Source organism: Pelophylax lessonae (genome assembly GCF_965119305.1).
Source record: "Pelophylax lessonae genome assembly, chromosome: 3".
NCBI classification, from domain to species: Eukaryota; Metazoa; Chordata; class Amphibia; order Anura; family Ranidae; genus Pelophylax; species Pelophylax lessonae.
The window spans coordinates 278,892,985-278,916,433 of record NC_138770.1 but is presented as its reverse complement, the minus strand read 5'-3'; the positions used below and the strand labels follow the sequence as shown (position 1 = coordinate 278,916,433).

The window sequence follows — 23,449 nt, the reverse complement described above, 5'->3', positions numbered from 1 at the left end:
GAGCATGTTCAGTTGTAGCACATGTGCATACAGCAGAGCATTGCTGGCTCCTACTGCTGGCTCTCCCTCTCCAAGTCTTAAGCTGGCCATAGATGGATCTAAATTCAGCCAGTTCAGGAGGGTCCAGATGAATCTTGATCCTTTTATGGTCGTTCCAATTCGAAAAAAGATCATTAGATTGACTTCTGTCAAACGGGAATACTGGAAAACTTTTGTCGATCAGGGACTGAAGCCAATTATTCAATATCAGAAGTTAAGTACAGACACATGCATACCACTTGCTTTTGATAATGACAGACATTAAAGCGATAGTAAACCGTGAAAGAAAAAACCCAAAGAAAATCTCCCTGCAAGTTAACGTCACAATATGCTAGTATGCATCGCATACTAGCATATTATAAAAAAGACTTACCTGGAAACTAATCCCTCCAGTGGCACGCCATCACCACTGACAAGGCTTCCATGTTCACCTGGTCTATCTTCCGGGTTTGTGAGCTGCGGCCATCTGATTTGCCGAGCCCCAATGTCATCATGGCTGTGGCACAGCTCTGTCAATAGACGGCAAACCGTCCATTGAGAGCACAGTGCGCATAAGCTGGTGATATCACTGGTACTGCTTAGGTAAATATTTACTTTACTGTATTACTGTAATGCTTACCTGTAGGTATAAAAAAAAACACCTTTACTACCACTTTAATGCTAGGGATAGGAGAGGATACTGCCAAGCACTACTTGTACATTTGCTATTTCTATCCATACCTACCCTGAGGAGGTCACATGACTAGTAAAGCAATGCATCAGAAGGAGCCTGTGACGTCATTTATGGTGTCTCTGAGACCCAGAAGCTGGTGAACGTTCCATGAGAAGATCTCTGCTGAAATGATTACATGATTAGGCTGTACACAAATAAACATTGTGAGTGTGTAAGATATAGTTTTTTTATAAAACACATTTCTATTGATATACTGCACAATAAGCAGATCTTTTTTTTATCTTGAGCTTAAAATCAGGAGAAGGAATTATCCCCTATATAGGGGCAATTCTATGTAGAGGAGGACTACAGGGACCAAAAGTGACCCAGATTTTACTGAAAGGAAGAAAAGAAGTTCCCCACAGGGTGGGACTATAACGACCTACAGGTACAAGTCAAATAGATGTAAGGTGAAGTATTAAAAATGTTTATTTTTTATTAAATACTCAATAAAATATCAAAAAACATAATGGTGTGATGGCAAAATTGCATAAAGAAATTGGTATTAAATTGATTGTAGACACAACAAACTGGCAAAAGGCATATATTAGATTTTTCATTGGCTTTGATAATGTGATTACAAGATATTTCGCCTTGTAGGGGTTTCGCCTTGTATTGCATATACTCACTTGTGAGCCACTGTATCTCATATCAAGCCATGCATGTTTTATATATGCCTTTTGCCAGTTTGTTGTGTCTACAATCAATTTAATATCAATTTCTTTATGTCATTTTGCCATCACACCATTATGTTTTTTGATATTTGATTTTTTATCTATTTGACTTGTACCTGTAGGTCATTATAGGTCATTATAGTCCCACCCTGTGGGGAACTTATTTTCATCCTTTCTCATTTACTAGGGATGAGACCTACTGTATAATCCAAACCTATGTTCCCCTCCTTTTTGTATACAGCTTTTACTGAATACCCAAACTGCGACTATTGACCATATGTTCAAAACATTAAAGTGTTACTAAACACACAACAGTAAAATCATGTAACATAAAAATGCTGTTCCCCGGATGGTTATCAGCCAGCGTTGAGGTGGTGAGATCAATGGGGATCGACTGATCGTTTGCTTATAACATCAGCCTTACAATGTCTGTTATAAGTTTTTAATATGTGAGTGGATTGGATTTTGATTTTATTAAATGTGTGAGCTTTGATAATATTACACTAGTGGAGCCTTTCTTTTCTATGTTTACCCACTGAGTATTATCTACTGCAAGAGGGGTGGAGAAGTGAACTGGCTTACTAAAGGACTTTTCAAGAGTTGATTTGTCTAAGCCTATTTTCCTAAACATGAGAATGGGGGGGCATTACTATTAGGTGGGTTACCATCTAATGATTTGATTTGAATACATCACTAAAGAGGACAGTTATGGGTCATATATATTTAATATATTTCTTGTTTATGACTTTTGCTATTCCAAATCACTGTTAATACTGGGTGATACTACTGGTGATGCACGTATATGTGATTATTTCATATGTTTGTATTTCACTTATTTTTTTGTTTTTGTATTGTTGTTTTTGTAGGAAAATCAGTGTGTATATGCAGTAAAGCATGCTTGTTATACTCACTATGAAACCTAAGGGGTTAATCCTCTGCATTGTGTAAAAAGGCTGCTTGATCCTGTGTGCACAGATCCTCCTCTTTTTCTACTGAACTGATTCCAGAACATGTCTGGATAGTACATAGCCTTTGCAGTCAAGCTGCACATGCACAGTTTGGTGTGTATTGCTAGAGAGTTTTTTATTTTTTTTCTTGGGAGAGTGCATGAGATCAGCACAGGGCCAATCAACACTGTCCAGACAGAGGGTCAGGGGTCCTGGATCCTGATAGGACAGCTCAGTGCAGTATGAATACTCCTACAAGCTTTACCAAGAACCGAACAAAGTCACAAGACAGCTACATACTGCTAATGAGAAAAGATATTTAGTAAAGTTTATACTTACTAAAATAATTGCATTTCAATGTTCTGTGTACTGTGGGAGACCAGATTTAGTGAATGCTGGTTCCTGGGTTTAGTAACACTTTAAGGTGAGCTTGCACTACACCCAGAGGTGATAAGGTGGTTGCAAGCACATTGGAATATCACTGTTTTTTTATGCATTTGGATGTGTGGACTGTTTCCTGAAATTTTTAATATTTGGATTATAACTTTTTCTTGGCACTTTTTAGCACTGTAATTATAGCAGTTTGCACTATCAGGTGGTCCACATATATTTGTGTATATATATATATATATATATAAATTGTTAGTGTTTTTATATAAGTTATTATTCATGATCACATAGGATTTTATGATTTATGCTCAACATTCACTTATTGATTAATTGGGGGATATGAATAGCGCACCACTATTTAATTCAATTGTTACTTGTAAAGTGAGAGAGTGCACTTGATGTGTGGTTGCAGCAGTTCAACAAATACACACAGTATCATTAAATTCTCATCATTTATAGTAGCGCGTTATATTTTATAATAATATTCCTATCCATAGTTATTGTGTTTTTGCTTGTTTGTATGTAAAATCCTGTGTGCCCATTGATCCTTCGGGGACCACTAACAGTATGAGGCCCCTAAAAAAAACCCTTCATTTTGGTATCAGTATTCTTTTATAAACAACTTTGAATGAGAAATACTTGTATTTCTTTACGAAGACACATGCCGTATAGTGAACACAGCAATGCCTTGTAAAGATTGTATTGACCACAGAAACCTCAAATAGCAAAAGCTGTGTGGTTCTTTATATCGGGTGTCAATGTAAAGGGGTTTATGTGACTGACAGATATTTAGGACAGCATGTTGATCAATAAATAGCATGAGGGATTTCTGTGGTGCAATCACATTGATGGAGTTGAGTGTAGGAGACAAAGAATGGGTGACTGCTACAATGCAGTGTGCACTAGATGTGAAGGATAAGCATTGAGCACACTTACTGGTGTGTATGGAGTGGAGAGATATTGCAGAATAGGGTCATTATGTGGGACTTTGTAACAGTGCCATGTACATTTCTGTGCCACCATAAAATATCCTTTTTCGAGAGCTGCATGTTTCTTGCATTGTACAATCAAGCTCAGCTCTACGTACAATCAAGCTAGCTCTAATATGAGGTTAAAATAATCTGCCATCTGATAGAAGTTTGGTTAATGCTAATTAGTGTAATAACTTTGTCTGAATCTGGGGGCCATATTTGTATTCTGATCTGATCACATAGACTTGCTTAAAGAACATGTGCAGCAAGGAAGTTCGACCTCCTAAAATTTCTAGTTGCTTAGATGTAATTGACTTTGATTCTGAGCCACTGCCCCAGAAAAGGTATATAGAAAGTAAAATCAAAACTACTGATAAATAAAGTACTGAATCCACTGGATCAATATGAGGACCAGCAAATAGAACTTTCAAATTCAGAAATCAGAAGCTTACATATTTACTTTAGAACAGTTTTCCTATTAAAATAATATTGTAATTTTAAACATAACACGCAGACATGGGTGTGCCATAATGGAAATGGTTAAATGTCGGACAGAAAGGAATATGTTCAAAAAATGCAGAGGGCATGCACATTGTTAAAGGTGATGTAAAAGTACAAAAAAGTCCTTATCTGGACCTTAGTTTGAACATTTTTCATTGCCATAGACTTGAATTACAACTTTATTATCTTGACTGTTAAACATTATTAAATACAATGATCATTTGGATTTTTAGGTTAATTTATTTTGCATCTTTTGACAGTGTTATCACCGGGACTGGATCTTCTAGATCTAAGTGAACCAATTACCCCAACCCAGAGTAAAGGGAAAAAGTCAGAACCTGCCCTGAAAGGGGAATCTTCCAAAGGACAATCCATTAAAAAGAAAGTGGATGAAACAGACCTCATTAAATCTGAAGCTGAGCGAAGCACAAAAACTGTCAAAATTCCAGAAAAATCATCCTTGGATTTAGGTAATGTTTGCATTGCTATTTACTTTGAAACTATTCATTGATATCCAAATTATTTCTGTGGTTTCTCTCTAATTTATTTCCATGTTTTCAGGGTTTTTGGCAGCTTTTTTGTAGTTCTTCAGGTAGTGAATTGGTTTGACCTCGTGACCTGAAAAAAGAGAAAATAAATTACAATACTGCCACCATTTGGTGCTTGGCCCTCCTTATTTACAGCGGAACTTCACCCTAAAGAGGAAGTTCCGCTTTATGCCCCTCTCCCCTATCCTCTTCTTCTTTTGAATCTTTTTCTTTTCTTTGGGGGGGGAGTGGTTACCTGTTTTTTTTTTCCCACCAGAAGTCCCCCCCCCCCCAACCAAAACCTTCTGGGACACATCGTAGAATGGGCAGGAGCATTCAGAAAGCACTGCGCTGCTTACACATTCTCTGTGGGAAGCCAGCTGTAAAGCTGGCTGCAACGAGTCAAAGCCTACTTCCCACAGTTAACATGCCAGCGACAGGGAACCAAAGACCAGAAAAGGACTGGCCCAGGTGAGGTGCTAGATCCCAGTGTCCTTTTTAATAAAAGTCAGCAGCTACAGTATTTGTAGCTGCTGACTTTTATTTTTTTTCCGACCAGGGTGAAGAAACTCTTTAAGGACCAGTTACTGAAAAGATATCCAATTTTCTGCCACTATTCATCTAAAAAATAAAAATATGAAATGACCCCAAGGAAACTGATTATATATGCAAGTTAAATTTCTCAACCTTGTGGCAGGGGAATGCCAAACACAATTGAAAAGAAATTAAACATAAGAATTACTTGAAGTGGAACTACACTGCATCTAAACATCACAAACCAAAAATGCTATTTAATTAATTTTTAATATTCAAAGCAAACTCACCCATCCATCCATGTCTCCAATCGCTTTGAAAAACACCCCCCTAGCATTTCTGACCATCTTGAGTAAGGGCAAAGGTTTCATGTAGCATTTACTACCTGAAATCCATCAGCCCTTAGCCCAAGCATTCATGCAGGGGGATATGCCTAGCTGAAAAATCCCCTCTTCCCCTTCTAAAGATGTATGACATCATTTGTCTAGGCAGGAAACCAGGAAGTAACTGAAGAAATGTAAAAAAATAAAAAAAAAGTTTAAAACAAGTAAATATGATATACTTTCCTATCTATTTACTAATGCTAGCAGCATAAGGATTAAATATAGTCAATGTTGATTGAGAGAGTGAAGTTCCACTTTAACTGCTATAACAAATAATGGGTTACGTAAAATAGTGTCTAAACCAATCGATTTAAAGGGTAACTCCATTTTGGTGGGGAAAAAAAGAAAAATAGCAAATAAAAAGAAAAATAATATAACATATACAATTGTGACTCAAATCATATTGTAATTAAATGGTATTAAAAATGACCTTTCCATTTTAATCTGCAGCTCTGTCATTTTCTGTAAAATGCAATGCATAATGGCTGACAGACAATAGAAAGAAAGTGAGCACTGAATAACTTATGTAGCGGCTAGTATGTGCAAAAGGAGAAATATACAACCTAATCTTAAAATAGCAAATATAGTGCAGGGCTTTACAATTATAAATGAATGTCCATGTGTTGAATAAATAAACAAAGTCCCATTAGTGAAAAAATAACCTGACCAGAAAAATTCTTAGCTCGACTCAAAAACATGCTGTGATAGTGCAGTGTGCCAAACCACTCATGAGAGAGTGGACAAAATCCAGCATTCAGTTCTAAACACTCAAACAAAAAGTGCTACACAGTGCTCATTTTATGCGGTGTCCCTCCACCTTTATAGGTACTCACCAGATGGCAAGTGATGACAAGCCTTGAATTGCTGCTATGAAGTTTCCAAATCTGTCGAAGACTTAGTAGACTCCACTGGAGACCTGCACAGGTGACAGCACAAGACTGAGCAGGCAGAGGACCACCATGTTACAAGAGAAGTGTCTGCTCCTGAACCGTCCAATGGGAATGCAGGATTTTTCTGGGGCTCAGTATAGAAATGTATCCGATCATCAAGTGTAGTGCAGGAAGGGATCCTCCAATCTCGACTCAAAGCTCAAAGCTCGACTCAAAAACCTGCTGTGATAGAGCAGTGTGCCAAACCACTCATGAGAGAGTGGACAAAATCCAGTATTCAGTTCTAAACACTCAAACCAAAAGTGCTACACAGTGCTCATTTTATGCGGTGTCCCTCCACCTTTATAGGTACTCACCAGATGGCAAGTGATGACAAGCCTTGAATTGCTGCTATGAAGTTTCCAAATCTGTAGAAGACTTAGTAGACTCCACTGGGGACCTGCACAGGTGACAGCACAAGACTGAGCAGGCAGAGGACCACCATGTTACAAGAGAAGTGTCTGCTCCTGAACCGTCCAATGGGAATGCAGGATTTTTCTGGGGCTCAGTATAGAAATGTATCCGATCATCAAGTGTAGTGCAGGAAGGGATCCTCCAATCTCACAGCTGAATCCAGTGTCCGGTAATCCCAGTGTAGGATCCAGTGGGTCGGTGCAGAGCAAACGGAGCTCAGCGATTTCCAAATCTTCTACAGATCTGGATATGATGTCACCAAATACAGATCTGGATATGATGCCACCATAGCAGCAATTGAAGGCTTGTCATTATTTGCCATCTGGTGAGTACATATAAAAGTGGAGGGACACCGCATAGAATGAGCACTGTGCAGCACTTTTGGTTTGAGTGTTTGAAACTGAATGCTGGATTTTGTCCACTCTCTGGTGAGTGGTTTGGCACACTGCACTATCACTGCAGGATTTTGTGTAGATTTTTATGGTCACATTATTTGTTTACTAATGGGACTTGTGTACAGAATGCTTACAAAACGCCCCCAGAAACATCATTTCCTGCTTGTGTGATTGGCTCACTAGTTTTCCCAGAAGTCTACACTAAGATGCAAGTCAGGCATCCCCTGCAACAAAAACATTTAATTTGTGGTGTGATACTCCCAATAGGAAATCACGTTTAATGGGATGCAGACCCTGCAATTTTCATCATTAGAGTCCTGCAAGTGCATCAACTGACTGAAAATTATTAAACCACTCCCATTAGATTCACTTTTGACATGGACACACACAAACTCCCAGTGATTTCTTCAGAATAACAAAAGGTAGGAATCTGAAACAAAGCTCATTAAAATCCTTGTAATTTACATGGGTCACCCAGAGGAGAAAGTTGTTTTTTTTCCTCAACAAAAGTGGAGTTACTCTTTCGCGTTTTCCTAAACCAGTTCCATTCAGGGGGAGCTGTAAATGATAACTGTCACAGTGTCTTGTGCTCTCCACTGAACTGTCAATCCACCTGATGGCTAGTGTCATAATTGATCACCTGTACAACACTTTGGCTGTAAAGAATAGGAGGGTTCAGTCCATATTTAAAGCAGACAGTACGGAACACATATATTACTGACAGCTGTACTTTATATTCTTGCATTGTGTTTAGATTGATTATGATACTCACAGTGGTATTTTAAACTGTATTCTATATTTTAAAGTATTGCAACCAGCTTAGAGTTCTTTTGTCACCGACAGTTGTATTTTAGATTCTTACATTTATTTCAGAATGCTTGTGTAATTGGCAGTTGTGCTTTAAAGTACTGGTGACAGTTTAGGAGGCTGTGTCAAGAGGCTTTTGTTATCTTCAGGCAGGTTTTACATTTCCATACAAGTCTATGAGAATGCAAAACCATATTGAAGAAGGTCAAATGCAGGTTAGAAGAAATTATCTTTAAATGCACCTGTCAATAAATCCTCAATGATCTCAGAAATATCTTAGACTAACATCAAACTGATGGCACAGACACATGTCCAAAGCTTGTTGACACAGACCCTTAAATTCTTATTTAGAGGACTGCAGTCAGTTTAAAATGCTTACATTACTGTCAAATGTATTTTCAACCACTGCAGCAAGGTTGGAATACTTATGTTACTGACAGTTTTACTTTCCATTGATTTTATACATAAGACAAAATAGAGAAAATGAGAAAGTGTGCTTTCCCAGAGCTGCTAATATGTAGTTAATGCAGTAACTGAGATGTTCCTGAACTGCAATCAGCTAATTCTCTTGATTATGATACCTTATATGTGCACGTATGTAGTGTAGTTATAATGAAAAATAACTAGATAATATTAAAGAAAAAAGTATCCCTTTTATTTCAGAGATTTTTACCTTTTGGTATCATGTTGCAGAGCACATTAGTGAAATAAACTGCATAAATACCAGTACATTTTTTGTGTGTTTTGGTTAGAGTGGGGCAAGGATAGAACTTTTGTGAGGTTTTGATTGTGGGCTTTGTTCCCTGGAGGAGATCCAATCTTTCAGTTTGTTTTGGTGACCATTGTCACCATACCAAAAAAAGGGGGCTAACTATATCTTTTACGGTGGTTATGAAAACAAGGGGGGAAAGGGAAACGTCCAATGGTCTTGCCAATGATTCCATATGTTCTGGTGACAACAGGATGCAAAAAAATCCCTGATTGGGTTTTCACCATTTGCTTTTTAAAAACGAAAAAGAAGTTTTGACTAAAGATAACTTTTAAGATAAAAATGAGAGAAATTTGTACAGACAAAAAATGGGGCAACAGCACAATTTGCAAAGATTTTCAATTGCAAATATGCAGGTGCATCTCATAAAATTAGAATATCAAAAAGTTAATTTATTACAGTGATTCAATTCAAAATGTGAAATGCATTCATTTTCTACAGATGTGTTACACACAGAGTGATATATTTCAAGCATTTCTTTCTTTTGATTTTAATAGTTATGGCTTACAGCTAGTGAAAACCTAAAATTCAGTATCTCAGAAAATTAGAATATTACATAAGACCAATTAAAAAAAAAAGGATTTTTAATACAGAAATGTCCATTTAGTAAAGTATGCACTCAATATTTGGTCGGGGCTCCTTTTGCATGAATTACTGCATCAATGCGGCGTGGCATGGAGACGATCAGCCTGTGGCACTGCTGAGGTGTTATGGAAGCACAGGTTGCTTTGATAGCGGCCTTCAATTCATCTGCATTGTTGGGCCTGGTGTCTCTCATTTTCCTCTTGACAATTTCCCACAGATTCTCTATGGGGTTTAGGTCAGGCGAGTTTGCTGGGCAATCAAGCACAGTGATACAATCATTAAACCAGGTATTGGTACTTTTGGCAGTGTGGGCAGGTGCCAAGTCCTGCTGGAAAATGAAGTTAGCATCTCTATAAAGCTGGTCAGCAGAGGGAAGCATGAAGTGCTATAGAATTTCCTGGTAGAGGGCTGTGCTGACTTTGGACTTGTTAAAACACAATGGACCAACACCAAATGACATGGCTCCCCAAATCATCATGAACTGTAGAAAATGTTGCATTTCATTTGGAAATTAAGGTCCCAGAGTCTGGAGGAAGAGGCGAGAGGCACAGAATCCAAGTTGCATGAGGTCCAGTGTGAAGTTTATAGTCAGTAAAGATTCGGAGGGCCATGTCATCTGCTGGCATTGGTCCACTGTGTATTATCAAGCCCAAAGTCAGTGCAGCCCTCTACCAGGAAATTCTACAGCACATCATGCTTCCCACTACTGACCAGCTTTATGGAAATGCTGTTTTGATTTTCTAGCAGGACTTGGCACCTGCCCACATTGACAAAAGTATCAATACCTGGTTTAATGATCATGGTATCACTGTGCTTGATTGGCCAGCAAACTCGCCTGACCTAAACCCCATAGAGAATCTGTGGGGTATTGTCAAGAAGGAGATGAGGGACACCAGACCTAACAATGTGGATGAGCTGAAGGCCGCTATCAAAGCAACCTGGGCTTCCATAACAAGTCTGTAGTGCCACAGGCTGATTGCCTCCATGCCACGACATATTGATGCAGGATTTCATGCAAAAGTATTGAGTGCATACTATACTGTACATAGACATTATTTTCAGTAAGCCAACATTTCTGTATTAAAAATCCTTTTTTTTAATTGGTCTTATGTACTGCAATATTCTAATTTTCTAAAATACTGAACTTTGGGTTTTCACTAACTATAAGCCATAATCATCAAAATGAATAGAAAGAAACATTTTAAATATATCACTCTGTGTCTAACACATCTATAAAAAATATGAGTTTCACTTTTTGAAGTAAATTACTGAAATAAATTAACTTTTTGATGATATTCTAATTTTATGAGATTAACAAACAATCATGGGCTCACTGTTAGCTGGATGGAGAAAGCAATGGGCAATCAGAGTCTCACAATTTGAGTTTATAAAATAGAGCAGTCTCTGAGATGCTGGCTTAGGATGGCTGCAGGCTTTAGTAAGAGCTAGAAGGGACTCTGTGGAAATGCAAGAGAGAAAAAGAGCAGCACCATCTAAGTTCAGCAACTGAATACAACTCACAGGATAACAAGGAGGTAAGTGCATGTAGTGATATTATTGGGTTCATCCACTCCGAGAGAGGACATGCTGCAATAGAAGGTGAGGTCGCTGCTAGTGTCAGATACGCTGGTGGCTTCAAATGCTTCCGGAGACCTGGACACATTTAGAGATGGCCGCTGACGTCACATCCGGGTTGAAGGTGGAATGGGTGGTTCTCATGTATGGAGCATGTTTGCTCCTTCATCAGGCAATCAATTCAGCTGACTTGAAACAGGTATAAGTAGGGAACCAAGGCGGCCAGGCATGTCTGCACAGTGCCATGATAACGGTCCCAAACTACACATATACTCCAAAAATGGGCAGACAAGCGATAAATAGTTAATATGTAAACTGGTAAAAAAGCAGCTTAGCTAATCTGGGCATATTATATACTATACAAAACTTAAATACCTAAGTAGTAGCACAGCAAGGGGAAGATGCATACATCTGGATAGGACATATAACAGATATTAAAATGGCACAATATTAAAGTAGCACAATATTAGGATAACAAAATAGTAAAAACTTTATGAAAATAGAGAAAGAAAATTACAATTAAAGTGAAAATAAAAACTGGAAATAAAAATACAAATAATACTTGTCTCAATACTGTCTGCAGATAACTACAGGAGTATGTAAGGTACTTACTGTTGCAGGGTGTCAGAAAATGAATAAAGACCACCAGGGTCCATAACCTAAAATAATTAATGACATGCGTTAGCAGGGGATATGTGTTGATGGCAAAAAAAGAAAGAAAAATAAGAATAATAAGATGCATGTATGGTGATACAAAAAAGACTAGATTATGTTATATACCACAACACACCTAGTGGCAACAGTAAGTATTAGTTTGCATGGACTTACAAATATAGTGTCAATGGAGACTGACTGAATTAAGGTGGTCAAAGAGGGGGACTAACCTCTATTGTACCCCAATTGCTGGACTTAGATTGCTCTCTGCTCTGTTTCTCTCTTTAATTTTATGAGATGCACTTGTACTCAGTACACATGGGCACCAATGCCAGGGGTGCCGTAACCATAAAGGGGATTTTGGATCAAAACAGTCAGTATTGTATGGTAGCTAAAAGCCATAGGTCCTTATAGCTTCTAGCTATGACTATTATCCATTGTATTATATATATATATATATATATATATATATATATATATATATATATATATATACTTGTAACAGCCAACTTTATGTGGTGACCCTCCTCATTTTTTATTCTTCTTTGCATTTTTAGTCAACGAATCCACTGTCCTCACATAAAAGTGTTTCAAATAGCCTGTGATTACATTTAAACCTGCCACTTCGCTATTGTAGTAAAGTTTGCATTCGTTTTTAAAAAAGCCCCAAGGGGTAAATGAACGTTGCTTTTTTTATTAGGTACACTAGAAGCACCTGAACCTAGTGCATTCAGTATGTAATATAGGCTTTCAGCTTCAAATTCAGAGCTCTAAGATACTCCCCATATAAAACATACCTTTCTAAATGGTCAATAAGAAGTGCTGCAATATACTAATGTCAGCCATAGACAGATTGATATTTGGCCGGTTCAGCAGGCCATCTTTGGGCAGGCTGTTTATACTGAAGTCAATCTATCGATCAACCAGCCTGTTGTTGTCTTTTTTGTTCTGTTTTTAGTGTGGTAACTGCAAGGGGATATAGCTGCTATCAGTGCCTCCCACTGTCAGAATACAATAGCAGAGTGGGAGGGATTACCCCATTTCCCCTCACTTCCTGTCCCATAGCCAAAGCAGGAAGTGAGAGGAAATCTTTCCAAAGTGAGGGATTCCCTGGTTATCATCTGAACTAGTGTACCATTGGAAGATTTCCCCACTATTCCTGTTCTGATGACAACCCAAGATTTGTGATGTTCTTTCACATTCCCTTTCAATGATAATGGTCACCAGGACAAAGCAGGGAGGTGAATCTTCCTAACAGGGATACAGGAAGCACTGGAAACCTGACTTTAAACTTTTCTAGAAACCCGATTTTAATTCCTCTCCACTCCATCAGAGTTTACAAAAAAAAAAGTTTGTTTATAGGTATATTTTAAGCTAACTTAAATGAAAAAAGCTAGTGATGGATCAATTAAGTAAGTATGCTTAGTTCTTCTCTTCTATACTAATCTGTGAATAACTGTATTGACTGATTGAGCTATGGCAAATGAGGATTCTGTCAACTGTATCTAATTTCCAAAGGGAAAACAGCAACCTCTACCTTATGCTCTAAAGCCAGTTGGAATATTTGCATCATATTATACAGTTAGTGCTCTTTTAGATGGGCAGCCAGGGGTGGTAAAACAGGAACCTAAAGCACAGTTTGAATATTGAGAACTTAGCGATCAGTGGTCTTTGATCTCTGATTTCTTGGTGTCGAAATGGCGGCGACAGATGCAGTTGGATTCAGTGCTGCAGCCATCTAGGTGGGTATTTTGTTGTATTCCCAAACTTCTCTTTTAAACATGCTTTCAGCTACATGCACAAGCTTTGTAATATTTACCTTGCATAGAAAACATTTGTAAATACCAGTGAAGATATATTTGTACTTTATGTCGTTTATAATTCTATGTTATACTTTCTATTCAGTTAATAAAACATGTCCTGTTCGTTAATACCATATTAAATAAAAGAAGTTGTTTTTTTATTTGTCTTTTGTGTGAAGATCTCTTGCTTACTTTTAGCCCACATTCAGACGCAGCTGGAAAAGTGGGGTGATGGGTGTTTTCGAGGAGATAAAAGCAGCGAGTGTCATCGGGGCTCGGACAGAAAATCCTCATCTAAGGAATCATCTAAAGAACTTTTATGGTAAATTCTTTCTGTTCTTTAATAGAAAAAGCATGTCTTCAAGCACTCAAATGATAGACTGCATATGTAAATTAACTCTGCTTTAAGGAACATTTTGCAAAAAAGAGAGCCTATTTTAAAAAGTTGTCCACATGTCTTTTATGTTTATTATACAGTGGATTACAAAACCTTTGTACAAAAGCTGATTAACAGTGGAAACCAATTATATGCTTGCTTTGATGTTTTAATCGGCACTATTAAAGTTGGTGTCCAGTTGGTTGCTGTTGCCATTTGTAACCATTTTGACAGCAACAAATATTGTGAACAGACCTCAAAGCCCATACCATATATAATTACATCTAGGACAGTGGATGTAAAGGAGCACCCGGTATCCAGTAAATGTGAGTTTAAAAAGACGCTTTTTTTTGGGTAGCAACAAATAAAATCAAGTCAATAAAATCTGCCTCTGTAGTCACAGCCAGCACCCGGATACCCATCCATCTGATCCTTGCGCCACAAGCATTGGCTTGATTTTATTTGTCGCTACCCTAAATAAAGCATCTTTTCAAACTTAAATTTATTGGATACCGGGCATTACTTTACATCCACCTTTCTAGGTTCACATGCATTATTGACCGTAAGGCCATACCCTGAGGAAGCAGCCCAGGCCCCTATAGGGCCCACCACCACCTACTTTTAAGTCGGGCACAAATCTTTGGAAGGGAATTCTTCTTACCCACCCACATCTTCATCCAACTTACAAAGAGTCACTGATCGAGTCAGTCCAAAGCGATCTCCACCCCTAAAGGACAAATATATAATTACATAACAAGGAGAGAAAAATATATTTTGTCAAACTTACATCTGGAGCCCAACAAAGAAAAAACCTAGAGACCACTAATGTAAAATGTCTACTTTACAGGGCTACAACCACAAAGGTTCAAACATAAAGAAAAAAGTAAAGAAAATTTGTATCTTTCTGCAACAAGCTATTTAACAAACATGTTTATTTGTAGATTAGTTTTAAAGACACAAAGCACATAATAAAAACATAGGTATGCCATTTAAAAACTGTCAGGAGCATGTAAAAGTTCCTGTTCTTTGACAGCTGCTGGTCTCATTCCAGGATCCTGGTTTTGGCTGTGATAGATTCTTTTTTGCCTTCCCACATGCAAGGTGATTGATGTGGTCAGTCTCTGGGTGGAGACCAAACCTGATTTAGGCCAGCCAAGCCTGCAGTCTCATGCTTGTGATATTGCGTTTGTTATACAGGTTTCAAGCTCCCTGTTTTACTGTCCTGCTCTGCTAGATTGTATTCCCTCTTTGACAACTTCTGATTGGATATCGACTATTCTCTGCACTCTGCCTGCTTTTTGACTTCAGATTTTTACCCTGACTATTCTGTATCTTGCCTGTTTGCCAATTGCAAAAACCTGTTTGCTTTGCTCAGTTAATCCATGCCCTGGTGTGGTAGCCAGGCACTATAGCATTGTATATAAGTCCTGGGGGCAGCCAAATACTGGTACACATGCTTGCCCTATGGGAAAGGGGGCTGATTTACATGAAGAACACAGAAGCCAGCTACGGTGTCTTACCACCTGTATTATGGATAGGCGTGACAAAAACAATCTCTACCCTAAATATTTCCTTTAATAGAAAAATTGCATAAATACATCCTAAAGTATAAATTTACGGGGGCGTGGCCTGACCGTGATGGTGTGAGGATGCATCCTCTGTGAGCTCCTGCTTCCCTGAGCCCGGCGCTTGACCTGCAGCCACCGAACTTCACTTATTTACCCACCGGCGATGCCACCGAAGAAGCGACCGTCCTCCCAACCTCCCGGGGGGATTCCTGCTCGCTCCACGGACCTCCGCGACCTCTTTTCGGGAACACCTCCGAGCCGCCGCGAGGCAGCCAAGATGGCGGCGCCCCGTTCTTCTCCGAGCGCCATGCCGACTCCAGGGCAGCCTTCTTCCTCCGGATTCCTGCTTCCTTAGGTACAGGGGCGCAGCCCCAACCCCTTCTTGCCGTATGTTGCGGTCTCACCCCACTCTACTGACTCTGGGGACACCGAGGAGGACTGGGACTGGAAGGCCCACATTAAGGTCTTGCCGACTAAGGCGGAGATAATTCACTTAATCACTACTACGGTGGAGCACTCTGTCAGTCAGGCTCTGGAGGGGCTGCGGGCGGATACTGAGGCCTTGGGTAATAGGGTGGCTTCCCTAGAAAGCGGTCAGGATGAACTTGTACACTCACTTTCCTCATTTCAGGAGACCGCATTTACACATGACACTGTCCTGAACACGCTTATGGACCAGCTTAATGATTATGAGAACAGGGAAAGGCACCAGAACATCCACATTAGGGGTCTCCCTGAAGCTACTAGAGCCCCTGACTTGATCCCCTCTGTCCAGGGTATATTCCGCCAGATCCTGGGGGACAGAGCGCCGGATGTCATAGAAATTGACAGGGCGCACAGGGCCTTACTCCCTCAGCCACAAGATGGGGAGCCGCCCAGGGATGTTATTTGTAAGCTTCACAAGTATGCTTTGAAGGAGGACATTATGAAAGCTGCTAGACCTATGTCAGTGATTGACTTTGATGGAGCCCAGCTTTCCCTGTTTCCGGACCTGTCTCATCGAACACTCATGCAACGCCGCTTCCTGCGCCCCTTGCTGGATACACTGCGCTCCCATCAAGTTCTCTACAGGTGGGGCTTTCCCTTCCGCCTCACTGCATCCAGGAATGGCACGTCGGCTGTTCTGTGCACCAAGGATGATCTTCAACGCTTTTGTGCCGCATTGGATATTCCCCTGATGGATTTCCCCGATTGGAGACTGCAGAGCGCCATTCCACTGCCGCAACGCCCTGAACGGTGGCAGCAAGTCACCCCCAAAACGGGCAGACGTTGAAGAGGCTCACACCGAGGTTCCACACGGGCCTCCCAGCCGGACTGACCTCTCTTTGCCTCCATTGGGGTCTTGCTGGATGGCGGACCCCCCTCCCTTTACTTCCTATAAGGAGGCCTGGACATGGCCCTATACCATTTCGGTGGTGTTTGCACTATATCTTTGATTAGTTTTGCTTTATGTTATGTAGGTTTCCCTGCAAGGGGACCCCCCTTGCGGTCTGGAGCAGACTCAGGGTTCTTCATGGCCCTGGGTCTCCCCCAGACCTGTTGCAGGTCTTGTTAAATCGGTTATTACTACTATAGGCTCGGATGCATTGCTCCTCTCCCTGGTTGTTCAGTCACAACCCCACAGTAGGCAGCCCTGAGGGTGCGGTTTCTATATCCTCGAGGGTTTTTGGTATTTTGGAGTAGCCTGTTTTTTTTGTGGCTACGGGGGGCATCCTTCTAGGATGTTCCTCCATAGTGGAGGCGGTTTTTGTCTCCTTTGTCTCCTTTCTTTTCTGACTCTTACTTTTTCCAACCCTTTTCTTTTTTCTAATTTTTCTATGTGTCACCTTCCTCTCCCCCTCCCTCCCCCCCTCTTCTCCTCCCCCCCTCTTCTCCTCCCCCTTTCCCTGGTTTTGTAGCCTGGAGGCCTTGGACCCACGGCAGGTGGGTGGAGCAATGTATCCTGGAGACTCTTTTGCCCGCCTTGTTACTTGGGGCTGGGCTCTCAACTTGCCCAATTATCTAAGTGTCCACCTCTAATCTTTTGTGACTCACTATGGCTGATGTGTTAAATGTGACCTCGTACAACGTGCGAGGGCTTTGTTCTCCTAATAAACGGGGGACGGATGTGGCAGGAACTGCATCATTTGTGTCCTGATGTCCTTTATCTGCAGGAGACGCATTTCACTGCTTCATCTACTCCCCGTTTATCTACCCAGATGTTTTCTCAGTGGTTCCACAGTGTATCCCCCATCGCCAAGGCCAGGGGTGTAGCCATTGCTATTCACAAACAGTGTCCTTTGTCCTTTCTGACACCCTTTTTCTGAAGGGGACGGTTTATGGTCATACATATACTCTTGCTAACATTTACGCCCCCAACTCCAGGACGGTGTCTTTTTTGTCCTCCACCCTCACCAAACTGAAGGGTTCAGGGAAGGTATAGTTATTCTTAGGGGGGATTTTAATGTGGTTCTTGACCCCACCCTGGATTCCTCTTCGGGCTGCTCTCCCCTCTCTTTTCGGGCTCAGAAGCACCTCCGAAGGTTATTCAGGGCCCTACATTTGGTGGACTGTTAAAGGATCTTCAACCCCGGGGTCAAGGACTACAGTTACTATTCCAGGGTTCATGATATGTATTCTAGGTTGGATTTGCTCATGGTGGATCAGTTCCATTTGGATTCTGTTCGTGCCGCTTCAATAGGATCTATCACCCTCTCTGATCACTCTCCTGTCTCGTTGTCCTTCATGCCCCCCAGTGCTCACTGTATGACTGGGGGGCATGAAGTGACCCGGACGTGGTGCCTTAATGAAAACCTCTTCAATTTTGGGACAGGTCACTGAGGCGGTGCGCTCTTACTTTGAGCTTAACTCCTCTTCGGAGGTCTCTCCATCTGCAATTTGGGAGGGCCATAAGGCAGTGATCAGGGGGATTCTTATTTCCCATGGTTCCCGTTTGAAGCGGCAGCGATAGCAAGAGATTTCTGATCTGTTGGAACGGATCCATGATCTGGAACTCAAGCATAAGCGCTCCCTGGCCCCGGAGGATGCACAGTCCCTGGAGGCATTACGGGGTACCCTGACGTCTTGTCTGGAACGGCGGGCCCGGGATAAGTTACGTTTCTGGGCTCACCGCTTTTACGAACATGGGAACAAGTGTGGACGCCTATTGGCCCGTATGCTACATAAACGCACAGAGGCCCGTCACGTCCATGCCTTGGAGACTCCGGAGGGGAAGGTGGTTAGTTCCCCTCGGATCGCCAAGTGCTTCCAGCGATTTTACGAGTCCCTGTACCATCTTTCCTCATCGGGGGGGAGGCGGTTGCTCGATGTCCAATCGTATGTGCAGGACTCCGGTCTCCCCCGGCTCCCTGATGGGGTCCTGGCGGAGCTGGAAGCTCCTATCTCTGAGGACAAGGTGAGCAGGGTGGTATCTGGTTTGCCCTCGGGCAAAAGTCCGGGTCCGGACAGTTTCACGAATTACTATTATAAGACCCTGCTCGCTGTCCTTGGTACCCAGATGTGCACCTACTTTAATGTGGTTTCGGTTGAGCATCCCCTTCCCCCCGAGGCATTGATGGCTTATATAGTGGTACTCCCTAAGCCGGGCAAGGACCCCCAGCTCTGTGCCAGTTATAGGCCTATCTCTCTCCTCAATACTGACACCAAGATTTTGGCCAAGGTTATGGTGCTGCAATTACAGGACCATGTTGCAGCCTTGATCCACCCTGACCAGGCGGGCTTTATGCCCCTCCGGGAGGCCCGTGACAATACCATCAGGGCTTTTCATATTCTTCACTGGGCACAACACAGACCGGATAAACATCCCTGTTTGGTCCTCTCCTTGGATGCGGAGAAGGCCTTCGACAGGGTAGCCTGGCCATATCTGTCGGAGGTCCTCCGCTCCTTGGGGCTTGGAGCGCGCATGTTGGGGTGGATCTTGGCTCTATATCATGGACCGAGTGCCAGGGTCAGGGTGAACGGATTGCTGTTGGATCCCTTTCCTATTTTTAATGGCACCTGGCAGGGGTGCCCTTTGTCACCCCTCCTCTTTGCCCCGGACCTGGAACCCTTTTTGAGGAGAGTGAGGGCTGCCTCTGATATAGCTGGAGTCACAGTGGGTTCTACGGAACACAAGTTATCGGCCTAAGCTGATGACCTGTTGTTTTATGTTTCCCGGCCTCAGCTCTCTCTCCCGGTATTGGTGCGAGAATTGGACTTGTTTGGCAAGCTCTCCAACTTCAAGATCAACTATGACAAGTCTGAATTACTACCCATTCATGTGCTTTCACCAGCTTGCTGCCCTTGGCGACTTTGCGAGACCGCTTCGGGGATTTTCCGATGTCCGCCTGGCGCTACAGACAACTGACCGACTTTTTCGCTAAACTTCCGACCGCCCCCCGCCCGATTGATCACCTCTCTGCTTTCGAGAAGTGGTTTGTGGATCCCCCGGATTCCCGCCATCTATTGTCCCACATGTACAAGTTGCTTCTGAGCGGAGTTTCCACCCCGCCCCCTTACTATGTGAGGCAATGGGAGAGAGAGCTGGGGGTGGACTTCACTCCCCCGCAACTGCTTCGAATATTTCGCTTGACTCATGTCTCCTCCATTAGTACCAGGGTACAGGAGTCGGCCTACAAGTTTGTGGCTCAATGGTATAGGACCCCTGCCACATTGGCCCGGATTTTCCCAGGCTCGGATCCCCATTGCTGAAGGGGCTGCGGACAGGTGGGCACGTTCCTCCACATATGGTGGGAGTGCCCTCTGCTGCAGCCCTTTTGGGACGCTATCCATTACTGGGTATCGAAACTGTCACTTACTCCCCCTGCACACCGCACTCCTCTACAATACCTGTTTCATGACACACATTCCTCGATCAAGCATTACAAATGCAGTGTCCTACCATTTCTGCTGAACGCAGCCAAGTGTCTCATACCGAGGCATTGGCGACGGTCTACCTGTCCTACGCTACCTGAATGGAAGAGGGAGGTTAACTTGGTGATGGAGGCAGAACATCGGGTTCTGACTTCGCAGGGTAGATAGGAGTGTTTCAGGGACACTTGGACGGGGTGGATGTTCTACTCCGACGAGATCCCGGATGCGTAACCGGTGATTCTCGGGGTGGAACCTCTGATTGTTACTGAGTGATGAGTCTCCATGTTGGCAACCTCTCACTAGGGTCCATGCCCTCTCTAGACTCACCTTTGTCTGTTCTCCTCCCCTCCCCCCATCTGTCTTTCTATCCTATTCTCCCCCCCCCCCTTTTTTTCATTTTCTCTGCCTTTTCTTTTTACGGCGGCCTTTTATCACTGTTTTCCTGTTAATATATGCTGTGATGTGGATGCCATTATATTCAGTTCTCTTGGCTCTCCGTTGTGTCTGGCCGGCTGGTCGACTCCCACACGGGGGCCCTGCCGGATAGCTGTGACAGACATGGCGTTTTGAGGGGGTTTTCTTTCTCTCTGTTTGGCCAAAATGGCACACTCTCTCAGTATGACAGCTTTGACCCTCTCATAGATACTTATGTTTCTCCTTTTGCATCCAGGTTGATATATATGCCGATTGTGTCGCCTCTCTGTAACTACTGTCTGCACTTTGCCTGCTGTCTATCGTTGTTTTATGTATATTTGTACTGTTGTAAACTTGTTAAATAAAGATTATTTTAAAAAAAAAGTATAAATTTACAGTATATACTAATTCATAATAAATGTTTTAAACATTGGAGACCTTAAAGAGGCGACCTTCGTGCTCCCCAAAAGATGTTGCTTTGGTTCCTTTTATGCAAAAAAGTGCATGCTTTAAAGTGGAAAAAAACAGACCCCCCCTAGCTTACGAATGTGGATTAATTTAATAAATAAAGCTCTACCTATGTACAAATTGATTTATACCGTAAGGGGCTGTCCAAAACAATTCAATAGAATTTGGTCAAGTAGAATTTATGCAGTTTCAGCCAATATAGAGGTCTAATACCTGTCAACTCTTTCATGTGTTATATGATCTATACTCTAATGCTTTAGTGGTTCTGATCAAGATATGTATGCCTTATAACTTGCCTACAAGACTATGTTACCCTTTGTGCCTTAAGTTGTGTATTCACCAGCTTTTTTTTTATAATTGTACTTATGATGGGCTTTGTTAATTATGATTATGTACCAATGTAAGCAAATGCCTCTATACCAGTATGTCCTGCTGGCCTGTCACTATGCAACTTGTTTGGTATTCTCTGGTAAAATTAGTAAAAACACCTTTAAAAAAACATATAAAACATTTATATAAAAAAAAAAAAATTAAAAGAGGATGTATTACATAGAAACAGTGGTGGTATGCTCTCACAGGATACAGTAGTTTCTTAAATACTTGTATAAAGAATGTTGTTGATCTGGAAGTGAATGAAGGTGGCTGTGGAGCATTAAATCAGAGATTTACAGGGACCATCCATTTCCTCCATGGAAACACTGTATTTATAATTCTTTCAGGAAGGTCTCACCAACAGCCTTATGTATTGCTGGAGAGTAGAGTTGAGCGGACACCTGGATGTCCGTGTTCGGCGGGTTCGGCCGAACTTGAAAAAAAAGTCCGGGTCCGTGTCCTGGTCTTTTTCCGAACTTTACCCGGACACCGAACCCCATTGAAGTCAATGGGGACCTGAACTTTCAGGCACTAAAATGGCTCTAAAACACCAATGGAAAGGGCTAGAGTGCTGCAAATGGCAGCAAAATGTAGTTAAGAGCATGGCAAGTGCTCTTAAAAAATCCCCTTTAAATTTGTAATTTTTAAATAGCAGATTAGAACAGCAATCTGTAGTAAAATATAGCTGAACGCTGCACACAACAGACTGATAAAAATAGATTTTTTTCTCCCTCCTCCTCCTCCTCCTCCTCAGTGGGCTCAAGTGAGGGCAAAAAGATCATTCACTGCACCACCCCCCACACAGCAAAATCGATGTAGACTGTCCCTGCCTAATCTCTCCAGCCTGTCCCTAAAATGCTCAAATAACTGTCCCTGCCTACACTCCGACCTGTCCCTGCATTCTTTTCGGGCACAATTTTTCACTGTCTGTCCCTAATCAGCAGCAGCCAGCACGTATGATGTGTGCTCTCTCCCTAAACTACAGCAGAATGATGCGCCGCGCTGTGGCTCTTGAACTTATAAAGACATGGGTCACATGCTTCAGATGGCCAATCACAGCTACTAATACATTAGTAGGCATGGCTGTGATGGCGCACACCAGTTAAACGCTTGTTGAATTGCTGTTGAAAGCCCGCCATTAAAAGCGCGCCATTACATACAAAACAGGAAATACAATTACCAAACACGGATTTTAAACCCGAACATACAGTAAAGTTTTCGGGTCCGTGTTCGGGTAACAAAAATCCAATTATTCGGTACGAACCCGAATAATACAGTCCGTGTTCGCTCAACACTACTGGAGAGATAAGCCAATCATCAATGACAAATATATAGGATCATTTAAAAGACCTTTTGCTGACATATTCTTCCAGACATAGTGGTTGCATCCATAAACTGGAACCAGCATGTTGGAGTGACACAGCCAATCTATACGTATTATATAGATGCTGTTGTCCAGGAGCCCTTGGTACTCCAAATATCAAAAGGATCTCAAAGTGGATGTAACCTGTGATCTATAGTAGAAAAGGAATGTCCACACCTAGGTTTCTACAGAGGTCACTGAGACTACATGTGTGTGGCTTGCACATTATCCTCAGGTCTCAATGTGGATTTAATCTGTAATATTAGGAAGAAATATCCACACACAGATTACTACAGAGACCATCTATACATGGCATACATAATACATATCACCCATTTTGCTAGGAGTCCATTGAATATATACCCATCCATAAACAAAAACCCACAAACTATTTGATACATGGATAATTACATAGGTATCAAAAGAAAT

General features: G+C 41.7%; 1 protein-coding gene across 6 annotated transcripts in view; it reads left to right on the top strand.

Moving 5' to 3' along the window:
* The window catches only part of PEX5L (peroxisomal biogenesis factor 5 like), a 396,344-nt gene that overhangs the window by 264,382 nt on the left and 108,513 nt on the right, over positions 1-23,449 (top strand). For all 6 annotated transcript variants that reach the window (XM_082252037.1, XM_082252035.1, XM_082252034.1 and 3 more), the window contains 2 exons: positions 4,495-4,704; positions 13,807-13,930. In XM_082252037.1, the coding sequence (XP_082108163.1) occupies positions 4,495-4,704; positions 13,807-13,930 (334 nt within the window). The remainder of the gene's footprint in view (positions 1-4,494; positions 4,705-13,806; positions 13,931-23,449) is intronic.